The 26,211-nt window shown below is 46.9% G+C and overlaps 1 protein-coding gene across 2 annotated transcripts in view; it reads right to left on the minus strand.

Moving 5' to 3' along the window:
* Positions 1 to 26,211, minus strand: part of MRPL40 (mitochondrial ribosomal protein L40) — a 49,352-nt gene that overhangs the window by 17,148 nt on the left and 5,993 nt on the right. For both annotated transcript variants that reach the window (XM_069756541.1, XM_069756548.1), the window contains exons 2-3: positions 23,980 to 24,054; positions 23,425 to 23,580 (exon numbers count right to left, since the gene is read on the minus strand). In XM_069756541.1, the coding sequence (XP_069612642.1) occupies positions 23,425 to 23,580; positions 23,980 to 24,054 (231 nt within the window). The remainder of the gene's footprint in view (positions 1 to 23,424; positions 23,581 to 23,979; positions 24,055 to 26,211) is intronic.

The following is a 26,211-nucleotide window of genomic DNA, read 5'->3' on the forward strand; positions in this document are numbered from 1 at the left end:
TATAAAATAAAAGTTCAAATCACCCCCTTTTCGCCCCAATAAAAAAAAAAAAAAAAAAAAAAAAAAAAGGATTAACTTGATAGCTAAACAGCGTAGTGAGAAAAAAAAATCAAAACGCCAATATTACGTTTTTTTGGGTCGCTGCGACATTGCATTAGAATGCAATAACGGGTGATCAAAAGAACGTATCTGCACAAAAGTGGTATAATTAAAAATGTCAGCTCGGCACACAAAAAGCAAGCCCTCACCCGACCCCAGATCATGCAGATGCTACTGTGGCACCCCAGGAGTTCGGGTTCCACAGTAGTGCTGCCATCCTCTTGGGGATGGTAGTGCTATGCCTGGAGACAAGTGAGATTCCTTTTGGCAGGTTGTCAAACACACACGCACACACAACAACCTTCCAAATCCAGGCCAGGAGGGGGGAGCTCAAAACCCTGTTTTAGGGCAGCTTCTCTGGATAAAGATCCTGGTTTGGAGGAAGAGGAGCTAGGTAAGTCTGTACTGAGAGTCGGTGAGCGAGGACAGACAGGAAGGGAGTAGAGAGGAGATACAGGACTCCAGGAGGCTACGAGTAGGCCTCCAGGGAGTCAGTACGCAGAATCCGGGTACCGGGAGCCCGAGGCTTTTGTGGAGTACTAAGACAAAGCAGAACTGGAGGGCATAGGATTACACGGACATTGCCCATTTGCACCTGTGGTACAGCAGCACCCTGGAGTCACCGTGCAGAGACCCCCAGAAGGTACGGCTCAAGCTGCCTACAACTAGGACCTTGCTGGGAACACTTAGTGGCAGCAGGGACCTCAGACACAGAAAGCACAGAGTGGAAGGCTCCCAAACTGACTTGCCAAGGGAATTCCACTTGTCTCTGGACTGCCTGGACTCCTAATCCACCTGTTGCCGGTGCACTGGACTGTGGCCTGCCATCTAAAACCGGCACATACCATCATTTTGGCCACACCCCATAGGACCCCTGGGGACCCCGCTTCACCTGTGGGAAGTGTAACACCCGTGCTGCCACAACATCCCCCAGGGGACCCCTTCAACGCAGCGTCAGTCCTACTACTGACCGAACACCACAGGTGGCGTCACGACAAACTTTGAACACTTTCCCCTTCAATGACCGTTCCCCTTTAACGTTGAGGCTCAGGGCCACGGACCGGGTCTCAGACACCGTGACATCCCCTGTAATAGCTGAACGGACCCGGTACCGAGTACCCCACTGTTCCTTGGGCGACTCACTACGGGTATCGGAAAATTGCGCTTTTTTTTTTTTTTTTTTTAAGCAAATTTTGGAAAACATTTTTACTACTTAGACAAAAGAGAACCTAGACATGTTTGGTCTCTATGAACTCGTAATGACCTGGAGAATCATAATGGTATGTCAGTTTTAGCATTTAGCGACCCTAGCCAAAAAAGCGAAACAAAAAACTAGTGTGGGATTGCACTTTTTTTGCAATTTCATCGCACTTGGAATTTTTTCCCATTTTCTGTTACACGACATGGTAAAACCAATGGTATCGTTCAAAAGTATGACTCGTCCCTCAAAAAATAAGCCCTCACATGGCTATATTGATGGAAAAAAAAAAAGTTATGGCTCTGAAAAGAAGGAGTGAAAAATGAAAAAAACACCTTTGGGGGTAAAGGGGTTAATACTTTGATGCAAAACTGCATGAGGGCACTATGGAGTGTAAAGCAGGGCTGTGCAGTCTGTATGTCAAACACCTCCAACTCCTCAATTTCCCTGACTGACTCTACAGCACTGCCCCTACTGAGCCTGTACATAAAGTGAAGCACAGATTCATCTCACCTAAAAGCCTAGATCCATAGATCAGGAACAGAACAGACATTTATAGTATATTTCAAAACTTTCCCAAATTATTATGAAAAAAAAATAACCAGCACAGACTGCATTGAACTACTGTACCCAATTTATTATAGGGGTCGGAGCCAGTCCATTTTATACTGACTCCACCAAAATGGACACTGACTCTACAGCCCTGGTGTAAAAAAACAAAAAAACAAAGTACAAAAGTCCCACAGAACATAGTAACAATTAAAAAGACTTATTGAGACAAAATCATATGTAAATCAATTAGTAAAATGCTAATGTACCACATACAGAGAGGAAATATGGAGGAGACATGAAGGTAAGCTGGCTTAAGAAGGATAAGCTGAGTGCATCCTAGGTAAGCTAGATAGGAATGACAATCAATTAAACCATAATGCCCTAATGGCTTAGGAGAGCTAAAGACATATATTGGTGCCAAAAAGCAGTAACCCATAAGAGCTCCTAATCAAATGGTCATTCATACATGCTTACCCATAAGTAAACGGATGGCCCCCCAACTTGCCCAGCAGCCCCATGAAGGGGCCAAGTCCATGTCCCACTTCTGAGATAGAGCGTCCACTCCTGTTGGCCTGTCTCCCTAATTTGAGGAAAACATTTTTTTTCCATTTTTGCATTTTTCCTGGTAGCGAACAGGTTCATTCGGGGGGTCCCCCACTGGCGTATTATGATTATTCTTCCCAGTTCAGCTCCCATTCTCAGTGCTGAATTGTCTCCAGGCTGAGAAAATCTGCCACTACATCCTGGGACCCCTTCAAATGTATCGCGGTTACTGAAAGCACCATATCTTCCATTCAAAGGAAGATCTTTTGTGCGACTGATTGTAGAAGGTGGTGTCTTGGACCCCCTTGATGCCTGAATAAGGCCACTGTAGCAACACTGTCTTAAAAACAAGCACATCCGCATTCTATCAGACATGGTCCGCTTCGCCTTAGCGTTTCCCAGACCGCCTGCAGTTCTTGGGAGGTTGGATGATCCGGGAGGATCTGAAATCTGCCAAACGCCCGGTATGTATTGATCCTGCACCTGTGCCCCCCAGCCTCTGCCGTTTGCGTCTGTGGTAATCAATACGAACAGGGACTGTCTCCACATAACCCCCTTCTTCAGGTTGCTTATAGATGTCCACCAGGTTAAAGACTTTTTTGTTAATGTCGATAGTTTTAATTTCTTGTCTAGCCCATCCGTCCTCCTATTCCAAGGTGACAGGATTTGATGTTGCAGTTGCCTTGAGTGGAATTGACACCACCGGACTCCTGGAATAGAAGCCGTCATCAGACCCAGTATTCTCATAGCCTCTCTGATGGACACCTGATATCTTCTTTTGAAGGTTTAGGGTATATGCATATGTTGCGGATTCCATTGCGGATTTTTCTGTGCGGATTCTGCAGAATCCGCTGGTAAAATAACATGCGTTTTACCTGCGGATTCCCTGCGTGTTTCCAGCGTATTTTGCCTGCGTTTTTACAAATGCGGATTCCTATAATGGAATAGGTGTAAAATGCTGAGGATTCCGCACAAAGAATTGACATGCTGCGGAAAATAAATCACTGTTTCTGCGTGGAATTTTCGCAGCATGGGCACAGCAGATTTGGTTTTCCATAAGTTTACATGGTACTGTACACTGCATGGAAAACTGCTGCGGATCTGCAGCCAAATCCGCAACGTGTGAACATACCCTAAGACTTTGTCTCACAGTTCTTCCTGCTTTTTCCTTGGTAGGAAGGACATCTGCCTCTCGGAGTCTAGTAGAATTCCTAGGAAGACCTTTTGTTTCCCTGGCACTAGGTCTGACTTTTCCCAGTTTATTATCCAACCTAGGTTGTTTAGTAATCGGATGGCTGATCTAAAACTGGCTTTGAATTGCTGGGGGGGGACTCTGCTATCAAAAGGAAATCGTTCAGATGCTGGACAATCACTATTCCCTGTTCTCTGAGAAAGGTCATCACTTCTGCCATCAGTTTGGAGAATATGCGTTGTGCTGAAGAAAGACAAATGGGAGGCATTTGAAATGGTAATGACGCACTTCCTTTCCTTTCATCACCACACATCTCTGATATCGCTGGCTGTGGGGATGAATCGGTACGTGATAATACGCATCTTTTAAGTTCAGCGTGCACATAACCAAATTCTGTTTGATTAATGGGGTTGTCGATTTTATAGAATCCATTTCCAATCTTTTGTATGCAACCCATCTGTTTAAAGATTTTAGCTTTATTATCGTGCGATAATCTCCCCCCTGGTTTTATGACTGAGAAAAGGCCCGAATAGTAGCCGAGACACCTCTCTGCTTCTGGTTCCAGAATCACTGCCCCTGAACGCATCAACCTCTCTACATCTGATTGCAGTCTTTTGGTAACATGGGGAGATTAAACAGCCGTCAGGTGAAACCTTCCCTGGGGTATCTGTATGAACTTAATCCAGTAGCCTTCCACTACCGTCTGCAGTATCCACTGGTTTCTGGATACTTCTGACCAAGCTGGGAGAAAATTCATAAGTCTTCCCCCTACCATCCTGGCCTCATTGTCTTCGAGAGCTACCTGTCGAACTGGAAAGGGTACTTCTTCCCTTACCACCTTTCCGGTAGCTCCATCTGCCGGCCTTTCCCTTCCCTTTGTACTCTGGTTTCTGATGGGAATAAGGTCTATGAAAGGACAAAACTTTCTTAGGTTTCTCTTCGGGGACCAAAAACTCGAAGGCCTGGAAAGGGAATGGAGCACAATTTATTTTTTTGAGCTACAGTCCCCAGACCAGGTTCTCAGCCATATTGCTCACCTTTCTGTATTTGTCAGAGCTTCGTTCCTTGCGGCGAATCTAACAGATCCTGCTGAGGCATCCTCTATAAAAGCTGTCACCATTTGAGCAAAAGCAAAGATTCCAAGTTCTCTTCTCTAGGGGTATTATTCCTTAAATGGGCCTCCAACCATATATTCATAGACCTAGCCACTGAGGTTGAAGCTATATTTGTTTTATTTACAGCAGCAGAGGACTCCTATGACTTCTTTAGAAGACCCTCTGCCATTCCATCTCCCACCGCGGTCTTTTTGGTCTAGGGCCCACCCAGGAGGGATGTGGGGAACTAACTCAAATGGTACTCTGAACTTCCTCCCTTATTATGGTTCTTATATCCATCATAAATGAGGAGTGTTCATCTTTGACCTGTTTAGCGATGCACTGTGGGCACAATTGCTTCCCATGTGCGTCTGGTAGTTTAGCGTTACACATGGCACATTTCTTCCTTTAGGTGCAGATGGTGCCATGGTCCCTCTAGTGATTTCCTTGTCCAATGAAGGAACAAAGGAATACACTATCAATTATACCCCCATCTAAACAGTGTGGCCATATAACAGAGTGACAGTGTGAGGCACAAACTTCCAGAAAACTCACTTGTACTGGGGTTTCAGTAGGAGTATCAGACCAGTTAATGGATTGACCTTCCATAATTGGCTGACCTGATGACTGTAACATACGCTTCCCCTCCTGCTGTAGTTTAAATGGTATTGCCTCAACTGTCTTCCATCTGAATCGTCAAAAAAGGCGGTTCCCTTTAAATTTTAGGATTCAACGCCCTTTTTTCTTTTCAAATAGACCGGAAGTGCGTTCCACGGTCGACCGCATACCGGCCGCTGAAGGTCACACGTCTTATCTTGAAACCGGAAGTCACTTTTGTGTGTATTGAAAACACACACCGGGACGCGTCACGAGAGCCCCTCTGGAGGGGAAGCGGCTCTTTCCAGGGTCCACCACCGCCGTGGACCAAGCTGAGGGACCTCTTGTTTGGCGGGGTGTCGGCCTCCAGACTTCCCGCAAGAGAAAGGGGAGAGATGATGAGGATCCCAGCCCGATCTTCCTGCCTCCAGCAACCGAAGCTCGTGTTCCCTGGAAGTTGAAGGTAATTCTCTTCTGCGTCCGTCCCTAGTAGGGACAGGAAAAACACTGAGAAGGTGGAGGAGGGAGGGACCTTTTAACCTCTTGTGTGTTTCTATGCCTATCAAGGATAAGAAGGACAACCTCCTGATGGTGCTGTCAGGAGGGACATCCTGGAAATTAGATTTTTTTTTACTCTGCACCACCTCTGCACAGCTGAATTTCAGTGGCAATAAATAAGATGAAATATCACGTGCTAAATCGCGTTAGTCACATAAAAAAATATATTTTTTCAGTGTGGATGAGGCCTGTATGACAAAGATATGCTCCAAACAATTTAAAACGGAGATCTCCCCTACTGTATGATGTTAGTAACAGAAGAATTTTTGAGGCCTGTTGATAAGGCCTGTTTAACATTGACGAGATGCGCCAAACAATTTCAAAGTCACATGTCCCCTATTGTATGAGGAACGTTAGTAACAGAAGAATTTTTTTGGGCGAGACTGGGAAGTTACAACATGATCAATAACAGGGTGGCTATGGGAAGTACGAGATCCACGATGCAGCCCACAACTATTACTCATCTACCAAACACCAATTACCAGAAAGCGTTTGATGCTCGTCAGAAGATAGGTGTAACAGATGCGTGTCTCAAGCTAGGCTTAAAGGATGCCTGTGAAAAATTGGATGCCTAAGATGCACATAATCTAGAAGATCACCTCCAAACTATTTAACCCCTTCCCGACCTGTGACAGCGTATGCGTCATGAAAGTCGGTGCCAATCCGACCTGTGACGCATATGCTGTGTCACAGAAAGATCGCGTCCCTGCAGATCGGCTGAAAGGGTTAACTCCCATTTCACCCGATCTGCAGGGACAGGGGGAGTGGTAGTTTAGCCCAGGGGGGGGTGGCTTCACCCCGCCGTGGCTACGATCGCTCTGATTGGCTGTTGAAAGTGAAACTGCCAATCAGAGCGATTTGTAATATTTCACCTAAAAAACTGGTGAAATATTACAATCCAGCCATGGCCGATGCTGCAATATTATCGGCCATGGCGGGAAACACTGATGTGCCCCCACCCCACCGATCACCCCCTCCAGCCCTCCGATCTGTGGTCCGCTCCCCTCTGTCCTGTGCTCCGCTCCCCCGTCCGCTCCCCCCGTGCTCCAATCCCTCCCCCCGTGCTCCAATCCCACCCCCCTGCACTCCGATCCACCCCCCCGGCGCTCCGATCCACCCCTCCGTGCTCCGATCCACTCCTCCGTGCTCCAATCCACCCCTCCGTGCTCCAATCCACCCCTCCGTGCTCCAATCCCCCCCCCCCCCATGTTCTGATCCACCTCCCCATGCTCCGATCCACCCCCCAGTGCTACCCCCCCACCCCACCCCATCATACTTACCGAGCCTCCCGGGGTCCGTCCGTCTTCTTTCCTGGGCGCCGCCATCATCCAAAATGGCGGGCGCATGCGCAGTGCGCCCGCCGAATCTGCCGGCCGGCAGATTCGTTTCAAGTGCATTTTGATCACTGTGATAAAAACTCACAGTGATCAAAATAAAAAAAATACTAAATGACCCCCCCCCATAGGTAGGGACAATAATAAAGAATTTTTTTTTCTTCTTCCACTAAGGTTGGGATTAGAACTAGGGTTAGGGTTTCGGTATGTGCACACGTATTCTGGTCCTCTGCGGATTTTTCCGCAGTGGATTTGATAAATCCGCAGTGCTAAACCGCTGCGGATTTACCGTGGTTTTTCTGCGCATTTCACTGCGGTTTTACAACTGCGGTTTACTATTGGAGCAGTTGTAAAACCGCTGCGGAATCCGCAGAAAGAAGTGACATGCTGCGGAATGTAAACCCCTGCGCTTCCGTGCAGTTTTTCTGCAGCATGTGTACAGCGATTTTTGTTTCGCATAGGTTTACATTGAACTGTAAACTCATGGGAAACTGCTGCGGATCCGCAGCGTTTTCCGCAGTGTGTGCACATACCTTTAGAATTAGGCTATGTGCACACGGTGCGGATTTGGCTGCGGATCCGCAGCGCATTGGCCGCTGCGGATTCGCAGCAGAGTTCCATCAGGTTTACAGTACCAAGTAAACCTATGGAAAACCAAATCCGCTGTGCCCATGGTGCGGAAAATACAGCGCAGAAACGCTGCGTTGTATTTTCCGCAGCATTTCAATTCTTTGTGCGGATTCCGCAGCGTTTTACACCTCTTCCTCAATAGGAATCCACAGGTGAAATCCGAACAAAAAACACTGGATATCCGCGGTAAATCCACAGGTAAAACGCAGTGCCTTTTACCCACGGATTTTTCAAAAATGGTGCGAAAAAATCTCACACGAATCCGCAACGTGGGCACATAGCCTTAGGTTTAGGGTTGGAATTAGGGTTGTGGTTAGGGTTGTGATTAGGGTTATGGCTACAGTTGGGATAAGGGTTAGGGGTGTGTTGGGGTTAGTGTTGGAGGTAGAATTGAGGGGTTTCCACTGTTTAGGCACATCAGGGGTCTCCAAACGCAACATGGCGCCACCATTGATTCCAGCCAATCTCTTATTCAAAAAGTCAAATGGTGCTCCCTCACTTCCGAGCCCCGATGTGCGCCCAAACAGTGGTTTACCCCCACATATGGGGTACCAGCATACTCGGGACAAACTGCGCAACAATTATTGGGGTCCAATTTCTCCTGTTACCCTTGTGAAAATAAAAAATTGCTTGCTAAAACATTTTTGAGGAAAGAAAAATGATTTTTTATTTTCACGGCTCTGCGTTGTAAACGTCTGTGAAGCACTTGGGGGTTCAAAGTGCTCACCACATATCTAGATAAGTTCCTTGGGGGGGTCTAGTTTCTAAAATGGGGTCACTTGTGGGGGGTTTCTACTGTTTAGGCACACCAGGGGCTCTGCAAACGCAACGTGACGCCCACAGAGCATTCCATCAAAGTCTGCATTTCAAAACGTCACTACTTCACTTCCAAGCCCCGGCATGTGCCCAAACAGTGGTTTACCCCCACACATGGGGTATCGGCGTACTCAGGAGAAACTGGACAACAACTTTTGTGGTCAAATTTCTCCTGTTACCCTTGGGAAAATAAAAAGTTGCAGGCTAAAAGATCATTTTTGAGAAAATAAATTTTTTTTTTTTTTTTTCATGGCTCTGCGTTATAAACTTCTGTGAAGCACTTGGGGGTTCAAAGTCCTCACCACACATCTAGATTAGTTCCTTTGGGGGTCTAGTTTCCAAAATGGTGTCATTTCTGGGGGATCTCCAATGTTTAGGCACACAGGGGCTCTCCAAACGTGACATGGTGTCCGCTAAAGATTGGAGCTAATTTTCCATTTAAAAAGCCAAATGGCGTGCCTTCCCTTCCGAGCCCTGCCGTGCGCCCAAACAGTGGTTTACCCCCACATATGGGGTATCAGCGTACTCAGGACAAACTGGACAGCAACATTTGGGGTCCAATTTCTCCTAATACCCTTGGCAAAATAGGAAATTCCAGGCTAAAAAATAATGTTTGAGGAAAGAAAAATTATTTTTTATTTTCATGGCTCTGCGTTATAAACTTCTGTGAAGCACCTGGGGGTTTAAAGTGCTCAATATGCATCTAGATTAGTTCCTTGGGGGGTCTAGTTTCCAAAATAGGGTCACTTGTGGGGGATCTCCAATGTTTAGGCACACAGGGGCTCTCCAAACGCGACATGGTGTCTGCAAACAATTGGAGCTAATTTTCCATTCAAAAAGTCAAATGGCGCGCCTTCCCTTCCAAGCCCTGCCGTGTGCCCAAACAGTGTGATCGCGTTGCTGCGAGGGTCTTACCTCCCTCCCTCCCTGCTCGAGCCCCGGATCCAAGATGGCCGCAGATCCGGGTCCTGCAGGGAGGGAGGTGGCTTCACAGAGCCTGCTCAGAGCAGGCACTGTGAAGGCTGCAGCGCTGCATGTCAGATCAGTGATCCGACAGAGTGCTGTGCAAACTGTCAGATCACTGATCTGTGATGTCCCCCCCTGGGACAAAGTAAAAAAGTAAAAAAAAAAAAATTTTCAAATGTGTAAAAAAAAATATTCCAAAATAATGAAAAAAAAATATATATATTATTCCCATAAATACATTTCTTTATCTAAATAAAAAAAAAAAAAAACAATAAAAGTACACATATTTAGTATCGCCGCGTCCGTAACGGCCCGACCTATAAAACTGGCCCACTAGTTAACCCCTTCAGTAAACACCGTAAGAAAAAAAAAAAAAAACGAGGCAAAAAACAACGCTTTATTATCATACCGCCGAACAAAAAGTGGAATAACACGCGATCAAAAAGACAGATATAAATAACCATGGTACCGCTGAAAACGTCATCTTGTCCCGCAAAAAACGAGCCGCCATACAGCATCATCAGCAAAAAAATAAAAAAGTTATAGTCCTGAGAATAAAGCGATGCCAAAATAATTATTTTTTCTATAAAATAGTTTTTATCGTATAAAAGCGCCAAAGCATAAAAAAAAAATGATATAAATGAGGTGTCGCTGTAATCGTACTGACCCAAAGAATAAAACTGCTTTATCAATTTTACCAAACGCGGAACGGTATAAACGCCTCCCCCAAAAGAAATTCATGAATAGCTGGTTTTTGGTCATTCTGCCTCACAAAAATCGGAATAAAAAGCGATCAAAAAATGTCACGTGCCCGAAAATGTTACCAATAAAAACGTCAACTCGTCCCGCAAAAAACAAGACCTCACATGACTCTGTGGACCAAAATATGGAAAAATTAAAGCTCTCAAAATGTGGTAACGCAAAAAATATTTTTTGCAATAAAAAGCGTCTTTCAGTGTGTGACGGCTGCCAATCATAAAAATCCGCTAAAAAACCCGCTATAAAAGTAAATCAAACCCCCCTTCATCACCCCCTTTGTTAGGGAAAAATTAAAAAAATGTATTTATTTCCATTTTCCCATTAGGGCTAGGGTTAGAGTTAGGGCTAGGGTTAGGGCTAGGGTTAGGGCTAGGGTTAGGGCTAGGGTTACAGTTTGGGTTGGGGCTAAAGTTACAGTTCGGGTTTAGATTACATTTACGGTTGGGAATAGGGTTGGGATTAGGGTTAGGGGTGTGTCTGGGTTAGAGGTGTGGTTAGGGTTAATGTTGGGATTAGGGTTAGGGGTGTGTTTGGATTAGGGTTTCAGTTATAATTGGGGGGTTTCCACTGTTTAGGCACATCAGGGGCTCTCCAAATGCGACATGGCGTCCGATCTCAATTTCAGCCAATTCTGCGTTGAAAAAGTAAAACAGTGCTTCTCCCCTTCCGAGCTCTCCCGTGTGCCCAAACAGGGGTTTACCCCAACATATGGGGTATCAGCGTACTCAGAACAAATAGGACAACAACTTTTGGGGTCCAATTTCTCCTCTTACCCTCGGGAAAATACAAAACTGGGGGCTAAAAAATAATTTTGGGGGGAAAGATTTTTTTTTTTTTTTTAATTTTCACGGCTCTGCGTTACAAACTGTAGTGAAACACTTGGGGGTTCAACGCTATCACAACACATTTAGATGAGTTCCTTAGGGGGTCTAGTTTCCAAAATGGTGTCACTTGTGGGAGGTTTCTACTGTTTAGGTACATTAGGGGCTCTGCAAATGCAATGTGACACCTGCAGACCATTCCATCTAAGTCTGCATTCAAATGGCACTCCTTCCCTTCTGAGCCCTCCCATGTGCCCAAACAGTGGTTCCCCCCACATATGGTGTATCATCGCACTCAGGACAAATTGGGCAACAAATTTTCGGGTCCAATTTCTCCTGTTACCCTCAGGAAAATACAAAACTGGGGGCTAAAAAAATAATTTTCTCTATCGCCTTTCATTGGGGGACACAGGAACCATGGGTGTATGCTGCTGCCACTAGGAGGCTGACACTATGCAAATAAAAAAGTTAGCTCCTCCTCTGCAGTGTACACCCTACCGACAGGAAGTAGGATATTCAGTTTAGCTTAGTGTCAGTAGGAGGTGGACACGGGTCTTTCATTAGACCCTTATCTACCTCAATGTGCGTCGTTTCTTTTCAGATTTTCTGGAGGGATACAGGGTGAACAGTCACACCTGTAGTCCCACAATACGGACTATGAGTACGGCGTGTACTGCCACCCCGTATCCTCATAGATCCCCCACCAGGACCAAGATCCTAGCACACAAGCGTGCTTAGAAGTCCGGTCCTGGCTCCGTCCCCCACCCACTCGCCCACCAGAGCCTGTCGGTTGGAGGAGACGAGGACGTCCATCAGCTCCCTGGACGTCTGATATTTTCCCACAGAATGAGGTTAGTAAGGACGGCGTGGGATTTTTTAGGTGAGTATTCCAAAGTACCTCTGGGTCCTTCATCAGTTCCAGAGTAGTCATTTGGGGGTCCCTTGGGATTTTTTCCAGGCGGTATTGACCTGGTTGACATTTTCTCATGGGGCGGGGGTCGTCGCCCCATTAGCGTGGCAGCCGCGCTGTTCTTGGCCTTACAGGCGGCCACGCTGCCTTTTTCCCCCGCACTGTGCTCTGTCCCGATGCGGCGGCCGTGCGGCAGCCTCTGCCTTTTTTCCTCCTGCGGCTGCACTGTTTCTGTCCTGGCGCGGCGGCCTTATGGTAGCCGCGCCGATTTCCTTGCGGCCGCACTATTCTTTTCTGACACGGCGTGGCCGCCTCGCTGGCAGCCGCGCCGCTTTCTCCTGCGGCCGCACCGCTTTCTTCTGGTGCGGCGGCTTTGCAGGCACCGCCGCCGCTTCCTCCTACGGCCGCACTGTGCCCTTTTACCACGGCACGGCGGCCTTGCAGGAAACCGCGCCGCTTCACCCGCCGCCGCGGCCCTTCCCGGCGGCCGCCGGCCTTAAATTTAGGCCCCGGCTTCTTCCGGGGCCTACTTCCGGCGCTGCATCTCCTCCCACTTCCTTTCCCTCGGGCGGGCTTTTCTCCCGCCCGACTATTATCGGCAAGCTCCGCCCACCGCCGCCATCTTGGTGCTCCTGGCTTGGCGGTTAAGCCCCGCCCACCACTCCCAGGCAGCCACAGATGCTTATTTCAGTGCCAGGAACGTTTTTCTTTGCACATCCTAAGAGTGCAAATTCCTGGCATCCTCGCATCTCCCCACTGCTGTTCTTCAGACCTGCAGCAAGTTTCGGACAAGAGTGCCACAGATGTGTCTGCCTGTTCTCCTAGGGGCTATCGTTCCTGAGGAGCATCTTCAAGGCCGTGCAACCTTCCATCTGGATCCCGCAGTGTCTGCCGTGAGTACCTTTGCACCGCAGTTTGTCTCAATCCCCGGTCCCCTAGTCTTCTGACATTTACCTCAGGGGCCCATTCGGTCTAATTTTAAGGAAGATCACTCCCGACCTCCTACTTTTTCCTGTGCCTGTGCCTTAGTGAAACACTTTCAGGGTGCGTCTTGTAACCGCAAGCTTCCCTCAGACAGGCCTGCAGCAACCCACATTATGTTTACCACCCAAGACCCCCCCTGCTGCTCCGCCTCAGAGCGAAGTCCCCACCCCAGGCTGGGCCTCCCCTCTGTCTCTATCAATAGCGGATCTCACACGGGTGTCCCAGACCCTTGTGTCCGTGCTCGATCGGTTGCCCCTGCAGACTTCCGCAGTAGCCAGCGGGTCGCAAGAAGCTCCGTCCGAGTCTTCCAATACAGGCCGTGAAAGATCCAGACAGGAACGCTGGTCTGAGTTCTCTCCTCGGTCCATCTCGCCCCACGGTCCTTCTCTGTGGTCGACTTCCCCCTGATCCCCCCCCCGAGTAAGGCGAGGTTTCTCTCTGATGCGCCTTCAGAGGATAATTTGGGGCCGGAGTCTAACCAAATCATAACATGAGGGATATGGTTCAAGGCCTCATTGGAGCGTCCAATCTGACCTGTGGCATCAAAGATTCCTCGACGGAACCCGCAGATCAGGCGGTTTCGTTTAGACGGTCTAAATTACCTCCCAAGGGATTCGCTCCTCATCCTGAATCGAGGAGCTTCTGGCCAGAGAAAGAGCGAATTCGACCAGACGTTCTCACAGAGACAAGCGTCTTGGAGTCTCATATCTCTTTCCTCCGGACCTCATCGCCAACCGGAATGAGAGGCGTTAGAGAACGACCTCTCCCTCTGTGGATCCGCCGCTGCTAGACTTGCCACCAACACAGTCTTCACGAGATTCCATCGATAGGATCATGGAATCCTTCGTGAATTCGACTTTCGAAGATGCCGCATCATCTCTATGCCCGGCTTTCGCTTCCACTTGGGTTTCGAAGTCTGTATCCGAAGGGGCTAAACAACTCCGTTGGGGCATTCAGGCCGGAGCTCCACCAGACTGGATGGCGGAAGTTTCCACCCAGATTACTCACGCCGGGGAATAATTTGTTCCCTGGACGTCGCGTCTTCAGTACAGTAATGTTGTTGCCAGCCGTCACTCTGTTTGGCTCGAGTCATCAAAGAAGTCCCTTACGGGCCTGCCTTTTTCAAGGATCACGTCTTTTCGGTTCCAAGCTGGACCAAATTACTAAGGAAGCCACTGGCGGCACCAGTTCTCTTCCTAGGCGGCAACTTCGGTCCTTTCGGCTTTTCTCGTCGCTTTGCAGCATCAGATTCCTTTTTCGCAACAGCAGAGGCCTCAGGCATGTTAAGAGAAGAAGGTATTCTTCGACTCACTCCTTCCTGGCGTTCCCTCTACTTCTAAGGTGGATTCTCCAGGTCCAGGACTGGAAGTTCCACCTAGGCATGATCCACGACTAGACTCCAGCCCATTTCCCAGGCTGGGCAGCCGTCTCCTGTTCCTCAGGGACGTCTGGGTCTCCTCAGTAGAGGACGCATGGGCCAGGGAACTTGTATCCTCTGGATACAAAATAGATTCATTTCACGGCCCTGGGATCGTTTTCTTTGAATCCCAACCTCCAAGAGACCCTGCTCTAGTCCCGGGTTTCTTTACAGCCATTGTTTCCCTCCTTAAATCCGGGGTAATCGTTCCCGTCCCAGAACAGGAACGGTTCAAATCTCTTTGTACTGAAAGAGGACTACACGGTTCGTCCCAGTCCGGATCTCAAATTGCTTAACAGGAAGTCTCGTCTTGAAACACTTCAGGATGATATTCCCTCATTCAGTAATCGCTTCCATGGAGGCTCAGGAATTTCGGTTTCAGGCTCCCGAAAGTCTATCAATCTTCCCCGACGCTCTAGCCGTTGCGGGTGGCTCGTCAACAGGAAGAAGTTCCGTCTTGTTCGGCGCCTTGTATCTCTGGGCATGTTCTTCGTCATTTGTCTGACCAGAGTCTTTCTTCCCGAAGACACGCTTTCCCTCCTTTGTCGGGAAGTTCGCTTGCTCCAGGGTTCTCGGCTCCCCTCCTTTCCGATGGGCCATGAAGGTCCTAAGGAGGTTGGTTGCAACATCGGAAGCAATTTTCCCTTCGCCCGTTTCATTCAAGACTTCTTCAGCAGGCTATTCCATCACAGGGGGACACGTCTGTCTTCTCCCTGCATCGTCCGATCCGGCTTTCTCCCGGGTCAAACGGTTCCTCGACTGGTGGCCGAGGTCACTTCTCTTATCCCAGAGCAGATCCTTCACAGCATATCCTTTCTTCCAGTTCCCTGGCAGGTGGTGACGACGGACGCCAGCCTGCTCGGCGGAGGCGTGGGGCTTTGTCACCTGTTCTTTTCAGGGTTGTTGGTCGGCGCAGGAGTCCTCTCTACCGATCAATGTCCTCGAGTTCCGGATCATCTTTCGGTCTTTCACTGGATAAGGATTCTCAGCAGCCTGCCAATTCGAATCCAGACAGACAATGACACAGCAGTGGCATATGTCAACCTCCAGGGGTGGACTCTGAGTTCTCTGGCCTCTGCCGAGATCCCAGGATCCTCCTCTGGACAAAGGCTACGGTCCTGGTGAGATCCGCAGCGCATGTCCCCGGCGTGGACTATTAGGCCGCCGACTTCCTCGGCTGCGAGGGCCTCGCGGCAGTGGAATGGTCCTTACTTCAGGAGGTCTCCTACCTGATTGCTCTTCGATGGGGGACTCCAGAGGTGGACCTCACGGCGTCCCGATTGAACAGGAATGTCCCTCGGGTCGTCCCAAGGTCCCGCGATTATCTCGCAGTGGTGTTTACTCTTTGGCCATTCCTTGGTCGCAGTTCGTGCTCCCCTATCGGTTCCCACCCCTTCCCTTGCTTTCCAAGCTGTCGAAAAAGAAGGGGTGCCGGGCATTCTGATCGTCCCGGATTGGCCCAGGAGGTCTTGGTTTGCGGACATCGTCAATCTTCTCGCGGACGCCCCTGGTGCCTTCCAGACAGACCCGATCTGCTGTCCCACGGTCCGATCTGCCACCCGAATTATCAGTCGCTCAGTTTAACGGCGTGGTTGTGGACACCACAGTTCTAAGAGTGTCCGGCCTTTCGGCCCGGATGAGTCACACTATAATCCAGGCTAGGAAGCCTTCGTCTTCCAGGATCTACTATCGTACCTGGAAGGCTTACTTTCGTTGGTGCAAGTCCAACCGCTTTTCACCTATGTCTTTTTCCCTGCCTTCCATTTGGTTTTCCTTCAGGCAGGACTGGATTCGGGCTTCACTCTTAGTTCCCTAAAGGACCAGGTTCCTGCGCTCTTCTTCCCTTTGAGAAGATGTTATCTTCTCAGCCGCAGGTTAAGACCTTCCTTCAAGGAGTAGCCCATTCTGTCTCTCCGTACAGGGCCTCTGTGGATTCATGGGATCTAAAGGTTGTGCTGGTCGTTCTTGGGGGTTCCCCCCTCTGAGCCTCTCAGGGAGTTTTCCATGTCAGTTCTATCTGGGAAGGTGGCTTTTCTCAGGTCCATCACTTCGATCTGCCGCATTTTCAAATTGGCAGCCATTTCTTGCCGATCTCCTTTCTTGATTTTCCACCAGGACAAGGTGGTCCCAGGCCTCCGCCTTCCTTCCTTCACAAGGTGGTTTTCACCTTTCCACCTCAACGAGGACACCGTTCTACCTTCCTTTTGTCCAGTTCCGATTCAGCCTCTGGAGCAATCGTTGAACAGGCTGGACCTCGTCAGGGCAGTGAGGATCTCCCTTGCTAGCACGGCTGCTTTCCGAAAGCTGGATTCTCTTTTCGCCATCCCTGATGGTGCGTGTGAACGCCTGCCGGATTCCAAGGCGACTATTGCTTGCTGGATCAGGATTCCAAGGCGACTATTGCTTGCTGGATCAGAACAGCAATTTTGGAAGCTTACCGGGTCAAGAACAGAGTGCCCCTCCAGAGAGAAAGGCTCACTCTACCCGGGCAGTCGGCGCCTCCTGTGCGGTACGTCACAGGGCTTTCACCGACGGCTTCGCAAAGCGGCAACCTGGTCTTCCATCCACACGTTTCGCTGAACTTTACAAGGTCCATACCTATGCTTCGGCGAACGCCAGCCTGGGCAGAAGGATCCTGCAGGTGGCAGTGGTGAGTCCTCGGACCTGATGAAAGTCTGTTTTTCCCACCCCAGGGACTGCTTTGGGACGTCCCATGGTTCCTGTGTCCCCCAATGAAAGGCGATAGAGAAAACAGGATTTTTGGTTGCTTACCGTAAAATCTGTTTCTCGGAGCCTTCATTGGGGGACACAGCTCCCTCCCAAGTTGAACAGCTTTTTTTACTGTTTACGTTTGAGTTCTTTGAACACTCTTTGAGTGTTTGAAACTGTTAATCTGTGGAGCGCCATGGAATTTGTTGGCGCTATATATAAAGTTTATTATTATTGTTATATTATTCTTTCTCCTTTACACGTTGCTTCTCCTACTGCTTTCTCACTAACTGAATATCCTACTTCCTGTCGGTAGGGTGTACACTGCAGAGGAGGAGCTAACTTTTTTATTTGCATAGTGTCAGCCTCCTAGTGGCAGCAGCATACACCCATGGTTCCTGTGTCCCCCAATGAAGGCTCCGAGAAACAGATTTTACGGTAAGCAACCAAAAATCCTGTTTTTGTGGGAAAAAAATTTTGTTTTATTTTTACGGCTCTGCATTATAAACTTCTGTGAAGCACTTGGTGGGTCAAAGTGCTCACCACACATCTAGATAAGTTCCTTAGGGGGTCTACTTTCCAAAATGGTGTCACTTGTGGGGGGTTTCAATGTTTAGGCACATCAGTGGCTCTTCAAACGCAACATGGCGTCCCATCTCAATTCCTGTCAATTTTGCTTTGAAAAGTCAAACGGCGCTCCTTCCCTTCCGAGCTCTCCCATCCGCCCAAACAGTGGTTTACCCCCACATATGGGGTATCAGCGTACTCAGGACAAATTGTACAACAACTTTTGGGGTCCAATTTCTTCTCTTACCCTTGGGAATATAAAAAAATTGGGGGCGAAAAGATAATTTTTGTGAAAAAATATGATTTTTTATTTTTACGGTTCTACATTATAAACTTCTGTGAAGCACTTGGTGGGTCAAAGTGCTCACCACACCTCTAGATAAGTTCCTTAGGGGGTCTACTTTCCAAAATGGTGTCACTTGTGGGGGGTTTCAATGTTTATCCACATCAGGGGCTCTCCAAACGAAACATGGCGTCCCATCTCAATTCCAGTCAATTTTGCATTGAAAAGTCAAATGGCACTCCTTCGCTTCCGAGCTCTGCCATGCGCCCAAACAGTGGTTTACCCCCACATGTGGGGTATTGGCATACTCAGGACAAATTGTACAACAATGTTTGGGGTCCATTTTCTCCTGTTACCCTTGGTAAAATAAAACAAATTGGAGCGGAATTAAATTTTTTGTGAAAAAAGTGAAATGTTCATTTTTATTTAACCCCTTTCTGACATGGGACGTACTATCCCGTCGAGGTGGGGTGGGCCCCCATGACAACGGACGGGATAGTACGTCCAGCGCGATCGGCAGCGCGATCGGCGGCGCTCACGGGGGGAGCGCCGCCGATCGCGGCCGGGTGTCAGCTGTTTATCGCAGCTGACATCCGGCACTATGTGCCAGGAGCGGTCACGGACCGCCCCCGGCACATTAACCCCTGGCACACCGCGATCAAAGATGATCGCGATGTGCCGGCGGTATAGGGAAGCTTCCCGCAGGGAGGGGGCTCCCTGCGGGCTTCCCTGAGCCCCCCGCAGCAACGCGATGTGATCGCGTTGCTCCGGGGGTCTCACCTCCCTCCCTGCTTCCTCCAGCCCCGGATCCAAGATGGCCGCGGATCCGGGTCCTGCAGGGAGGGAGGTGGCTTCACAGAGCCTGCTTAGAGCAGGCACTGTGAAGGCTGCAGCGCTGCATGTCAGATCGGTGATCTGACAGAGTGCTGTGCACACTGTCAGATCACTGATCTGTGATGTCCCCCCCTGGGACAATGTAAAAAAGTTAAAAAAAAAAATTTTCATAATGTGTAAAAAAAAAATAAAAAAAAATATTCCTAAATAATGAAAAAAAAAAAAAAAAAAATATTATTCCCCTAAATACATTTCTTTATCTAAATAAAAAAAACAAAAACAATAAAAGTACACATATTTAGTATCGCCGCGTCCGTAACGGCCCGACCTATAAAACTGGCCCACTAGTTAACCCCTTCAGTAAACACCGTAAGGAAAAAAAAAAAAAAAAACGAGGCAAAAAACAACGCTTTATTATCATACCGCCGAACAAAAAGTGGAATAACACGCGATCAAAAGGACAGATATAAATAACCATGATACCGCTGAAAGCGTCATCTTGTCCCGCAAAAAATGAGCCGCCATACAGCATCATCAGCAAAAAAAAAAAAAAGTTATAGTCCTGAGAATAAAGCGATGCAAAAATAATTATTTTTTCTATTAAATAGTTTTTATCGTATAAAAGCGCCAAAACATAAAAAAAAAAATGATATAAATGAGGTGTCGCTGTAATCGTACTGACCCGAAGAATAAAACTGCTTTATCAATTTTACCAAACGCGGAACGGTATAAACGCCCCCCCCAAAAGAAATTCATGAATAGCTGGTTTTTGGTCATTCTGCCTCGCAAAAATCGGAATAAAAAGCGATCAAAAAATGTAACGTGCCCAAAAATGTTACCAATAAAAACATCAACTCGTCCCGCAAAAAACAAGACCTCACATGACTCTGTGGACCAAAATATGGAAAAATTATAGCTCTCAAAATGTGGTAACGCAAAAAATATTTTTTGCAATCAAAAGCGTCTTTCAGTGTGTGACGGCTGCCAATCATAAAAATCCGCTAAAAAATCCGCTATAAAAGTAAATCAAACCCCCCTTCATCACCCCCTTAGTTAGGGAAAAATTAAAAAAATGTATTTATTTCCATTTTTCCATTAGGGCTAGGGTTAGGGTTTGGGCTAGGGTTAGGGTTAGGGCTAGGGTTAGGGCTATGGTTAGGGCTATGGTTAGGGCTAGAGTTAAGGCTACAGTTTGGGTTGGGGCTAAAGTTAGGGTTGTGGCTAGGGTTAAGGCTACAGTTAGGGTTGGGGCTAAAGTTACGGTTAGGGTTTAGATTACATTTACAGTTGGGAATAGGGTTGGGATTAGGGTTAGGGGTGTGTCTGGGTTAGAGGTGTGGTTAGGGTTACTGTTGGGATTAGGGTTAGGGGTGTGTTTGGATTAGGGTTTCAGTTATAATTGGGGGGTTTCCACTGTTTAGGCACATCAGGGGCTCTCCAAACGCGACATGGCGTCCGATCTCAATTCCAGCCAATTCTGCGTTGAAAAAGTAAAACAGTGCTCCTTCCCTTCCGAGCACTCCCGTGTGCCCAAACAGGGGTTTACCCCAACATATGGGGTATCAGCGTACTCAGGACAAATAGGACAACAACTTTTGGGGTCCAATTTCTCCGGTTACCCTTGGGAAAATACAAAACTGGGGGCTAAAATATAATTTTTGTGGGAAAAAAAAAAGTTTTTTTATTTTCACGGCTCTGCGTTATAAACTGTAGTGAAACACTTGGGGGTTCAAAGTTCTCACAACACATCTAGATAAGTTCCATGGGGGTCTAGTTTCCAAAATGGTGTCACTTGTGGGGGGTTTCTACTGTTTCGGTACATTAGGGGCTCTGCAAATGCAATGTGACACCTGCAGACCATTCCATCTAAGCCTGCATTCCAAATGGAGCGCCTTCCCTTCCGAGCCCTCCCATGCGCCCAAACAGTGGTTCCCCCCCACATATGGGGTATCAGCGCACTCAGAACATATTGGACAACAAATTTTGGGGTCCAATTTCTCCTGTTACCCTCGGGAAAATACAAAACTGGGGGCTAAAAAATAATTTTTGTGGGAAAAAATCTTTGTTTTATTTTTACGGCTCTGCATTATAAACTTCTGTGAAGCACTTGGTGGGTCAAAGTGCTCACCACACATCTAGATAAGTTCCTTAGGGGGTCTACTTTCCAAAATGGTGTCACTTGTGGGGGGTTTCAATGTTTAGGCACATCAGTGGCTCTCCAAACGCAACATGGCGTCCCATCTCAATTCCTGTCAATTTTGCATTGAAAAGTCAAACGGCGCTCCTTCCCTTCCGAGCTCTATCATCCGCCCAAACAGTGGTTTACCCCCACATATGGGGTATCAGCGTACTCAGGACAAATTGTACAACAACTTTTGGGGTCCAATTTCTTCTCTTACCATTGGGAAAATAAAAAATTGGGGGCGGAAAGTTAATTTTTGTGAAAAAATATGATTTTTTATTTTTACGGTTCTACATTATAAACTTCTGTGAAGCACTTGGTGGGTCAAAGTGCTCACCACACATCTAGATAAGTTCCTTAAGGGGTCTACTTTCCAAAATGGTGTCACTTGTGGGGGGTTTCAATGTTTAGGCACATCAGGGGCTCTCCAAACGAAACATGGCGTCCCATCTCAATTCCAGTCAATTTTGCATTGAAAAGTCAAATGGCGCTCCTTCGCTTCCGAGCTCTGCCATGCGCCCAAACAGTGGTTTACCCCCACATGTGGGGTATTGTCGTGCTCAGGACAAATTGTACAACAATGTTTGGGGTCTATTTTCTCCTGTTACCCTTGGTAAAATTAAACAAATTGGAGCTGAATTAAATTTTTTGTGAAAAAAAGTTAAATGTTCATTTTTATTTAAACATTCAAAAAATTCCTGTGAAGCACCAGTAGGGTTAATAAACTTCTTGAATATGGTTTTGAGCACCTTGAGGGGTGTAGTTTTTAGAATGGTGTCACACTTGGGTATTTTCTATCATATAGACCCCTCAAAATGACTTCAAATGAGATGTGGTCCCTAAAATAAAATGGTGTTGTAAAAATGAGAAATTGCTGGTCAACTTTTAACCCTTATAACTCCCTAACAAAAAAAAAATTTTGGTTCCAAAACTGTGTTGATGTAAAGTAGACATGTGGGAAATGTTACTTATTAAGTATTTTGTGTGACATATCTCTGTGATTTAATTGCATAAAAATTCAAAGTTGGAAAATTGCGAAATTTTCATAATTTTCGCCAAATTTCCGTTTTTTTCACAAATAAACGCAGGTACTATCAAAGAATTTTTACCATTGTCATGAAGTACAATATGTCACGAGAAAACAATGACAGAATCACTGGGATCCGTTGAAGCGTTCCAGAGTTATAACCTCACAAAGGGACAGTAGTCAGAATTGTAAAAATTGGCCCGGTCATTAACGTGCAAACCACCCTTGGGGGTAAAGGGGTTAATATGCATTAGGTCTGCAGTATTATATAACCAAGGCACTAAATGACAAGGTGGGATACAGCAGGCTTTTCACCAGCTACATGTGACTTAGAATGCTATACTAGTGCATGGATCACAATAGAAGCATTGCACAACATGTGCCCTGCTGGCTTTCTTTGTGAGACTCAGTAATGTCCAAAAAAGAAAACAAAAAACAAACAAACAAAAAAAAAAAAACACAACAATGCTGGAAGGTAAATTTAACATTCACACTGGACACTAAAAGTAGCTAATTAGCTAAAATGTGGGATACAGCAGGCATTTTCACATTTACCTACTGAAAAAAATATTAAATATAATGCTATACTCGTGCATGGAGCACTATAGAAGCAGTGTACAACACACTTGTAGAACATGTGCCCTGCTGGCTTTGATTGAGAACCTCAGTATTGCCCAAAAAAAATAAAATCTGGAAGGTAAATTTTAAGGGCACACTATGTGACTGATATACAACCGCCTAACTAAATAGCTAAAATCTTGCTGTTAACAGTGGCAGCATCAGGAGCAGCCTCTGCGCTGTTGCAGTGTCAAAATGGCGCTAAAAACAAGATGTCCTCTATTTATATGGAGAGGGACACATGATTTCAGCAGCCAATTACAAGCCGAAGTGTCAAGACATTGTGGGTGTTTCCTGTGCCCCGATTGTGGCTAGCCACAATGTGCACACAAAGTTAGGGCGGGGGGAAATGACTGCTCTGCTTCCAAGAACGCTGCGCCTTTGAGCTCTGCAAACCTCCTCCCCTCACCAAACGCTCAGAAAACACCAACATTATAGTTACTAAAGTGCTGAAAATATTTTTATGGCAACGCAAATATTTTCCCGCACTTCTACAGAATGCTACGGATTTTTTACTGAGGGTTTCCGATCACAAATCCAAATGTGCCATATTCGTGCCGAATTTATGTTTGGCGACCGTTTTCAGAACAAATTTGCTCATCACTAGGTAACATCCCTGGCAGTACAAGAATTAACTCCTCTTGGTTTGTGTGATCAAAAGTCTCTGGAACAGGAACATTTTCCATACACTGTAATGTGAGCTCGGTGTATAATTGCAGCATTTATCAGTTTACCTGCTGTCATCTAAATATTTTGCTGACGGTGTGAAGTCCTCAATGGGTATAAGTTCAGGTGGGACACGCTCCATTTTTTTAAGTCTCTTCCTCATGCGCTCCTTTGCTACTAGTTCTCTCTTGGGATCCACCTTCTTCTTCTTTCTAGGTTCAGCTCTAAAAGGTGGTGAAAACAGAACACCAATAATTAAGAGGCACCCCTGATGAGATTAGCATACACAATTGATGCAAAATTAATTTTCGTTTGGAAGACCGCTCTCACCACCCAAGCGTTCATGTATTTTCAAAGGTGAGAGAGAAGAAAGACGCTGTCCAACAACTAGCGGCAGTTTATTGCGCCTGGTAGATAGAGTTGTACTTTCAACATCAAATCCTATCATCAGTAGGATGAGATTCAGGGGGCACCATAAACATTAGATGGTCAGCAAATCTCGACAACTTTAACCTTATATGTATGGGGACTGTTCTACCTAAGTAAGAATTGAACCGATCAGCCGCAATCCAATTGATAGACAAGTTTGATGTCAAGTACACCTAGCATGGATGGTCTCTTACCTCATTGGAAGTACTGAGCGAAGGCCTAGCAGAGAAGATTGCCAATGACTTTCTCGTCGCCATATCCAAGGTGGACTGCAGAAAAATTGATAAGCATTATCAATTTTGTCATAAAAATGCATTTTATACTTTCTTGTAGTAGGAAAAACCCTGTAGTAAGGAGGTAAGGAAAATGTCTTAAATAGCAGGACAAGAAGATAACAGGGTGGATGCAACACAAGATTGAAAGGGGTTGTACAGTCACAGAGTGGGGGAAAAAAAAGTATACTTAGACAACCCCTTTCATAAAAGGAAAAAAAAAAAATTCATACTGCTGGAGAGACACAATTATACACCCAGGTAACATTAGAAGGGGTTGTCCATCTATAAATATCTGCCTTTAATCCCTAACCCCACTTCATTCATTTGTTTTATTATAAAATTCCTAAGCGTTCTGACATTTTTTTTCCAGGAGGCTGGACCTGAGCTCATTTCCCCGCAGCCTATGTCCCTCCCTCCAGAACCAGCGCACAATCGGAGGCATGGCGTCCTGTTTCTCGGAGGGTCAAGGGAAAATGATAGCACCTGCCCTCAAATGGTGGTGCCCACATCTTCAGTGGCTGCTGCCACATTTCCTGCTTTAGAGGGCAGTGATAAAAACAAGGTATATGACAGCTGCCCAAACATGGTGGGGGTGTTAGAAGATGAAAGGAGGTGACTGCAGAGCCATCTTTCCATGACTTCTTGTTTGAGACTCCCCTCAAACACAACGTCACAGGAAACAAAGAAAAACAGATGACAGATAGAGAGAAGAGCTAAATAGGGAGAATTGTAGGGAATTTGAGAACGCAGATTACAGAAGTGGTTTAGGCTGGAAGATAGAGGTTTATGCAATTTACTTGTTAGCAAAATCCTCTCCATTTTTAAAAAATGGACAGATTTTTCATTTGTTAACTGCTTGTTGCCTAGGTTACGTACCACTGCTGCAGTTCATTAGTGGTCTTCTAGGTAAGAGCGCAGCGCTTACAAGCTCTAATACAGCTGCTCTGAAGCAGCCTAGATTGTGGGATTCGGCAAGCTTCGATGCCTTTGTGCTCCTCTGATGATGCAGAGACACAGCTACCTCTGCTTGCAGAATCAGAGACTGCATAGTTCGGGCTATTAGTGTGACCATGCTGCTGGTCTGAACTATCAATCTGGAGCAGGACACCCCTGGCAAGCAGGAAGCTGCTGACAGCAGAGTGGCGTGCTCCTGAATGCGAATATGATACAACTCACCTCCGACGCAGCGATATCAGCAGTCGCCTTCCCAGTGCTCGTGTGGTTATGACGTATAAGCTCTGCGCCCAATCAGGAAGCCAGGGCTGCGGCTCTACTCTGACTTTCTCTTGATGTTCGATTCGCAGGGCTCACTTGTCATAACAACACAAGAGCCATCAAGAATGCGAGTGCCGACACCGCTGGAACAGCACCAAAGGCGAGTTTATTTTATCGGGGCCAAATATTCAAAACAAGAAAGTGTTGCTCTAGTAGTAGACAACAGAAGTCCAATGTCCAAGAAAAAAAAATTGTTCAAGGAGGTTGATAATTTAATAATATACTGAAGCCACTGGTGCTGCCCTTTCGTCACTGCTGACAGGGCTGTAGTGCTGAAAGTCTGCAGTCATTGTATGTGACTGCAGATTTATAAATCTTAAGGCTATGTGCACACGTAGAATGGTCCACTGCGGATTTTTCCACAGCGGATTTGATAAATCCGCAGGGCAAAAGCACCGCGTTTTTCCTGCGGATTTACAGCGGTTTTTGTGCAGATTACACCTGCTGTTTTCTATTATGGAGCAGGTGCAAACCGCTGCGGATTCCGCACAAAGAATTGACATGCTGTGGAATGTAAACCGCTGCGTTTCCGCACGTTTTTTTACCGCAGCATGTGCACAGCGTTTTCGGTTTCCCATAGGTTTACATTGTACTGTAAACTCATGGCAAAACTGCTGCAGATCCGCAGCAAAATCCGCATTGTGTGCACATAACCTTACTGCGCAGGCACCGCAGGCCCTCAGGATTCCCCGATATCGCTACTGAGACAGGGAGGTCATGACCAAGCATGTTATTTGCATGGAGTCAGCCACATTCTGACTAGACGTGCTCGGCCTTGCTCAGTTTACTTGTATTGAGCGAGTCTTGTCGGCACGTGACTGCATGTATGGAAATTGCACATTTATGGTCACGTGACCCATCTAGTTAACCCCTTCC

The sequence above is a fragment of the Ranitomeya imitator genome, chromosome 1 (assembly GCF_032444005.1).
Source record: "Ranitomeya imitator isolate aRanImi1 chromosome 1, aRanImi1.pri, whole genome shotgun sequence".
NCBI lineage: Eukaryota > Metazoa > Chordata > Amphibia > Anura > Dendrobatidae > Ranitomeya > Ranitomeya imitator.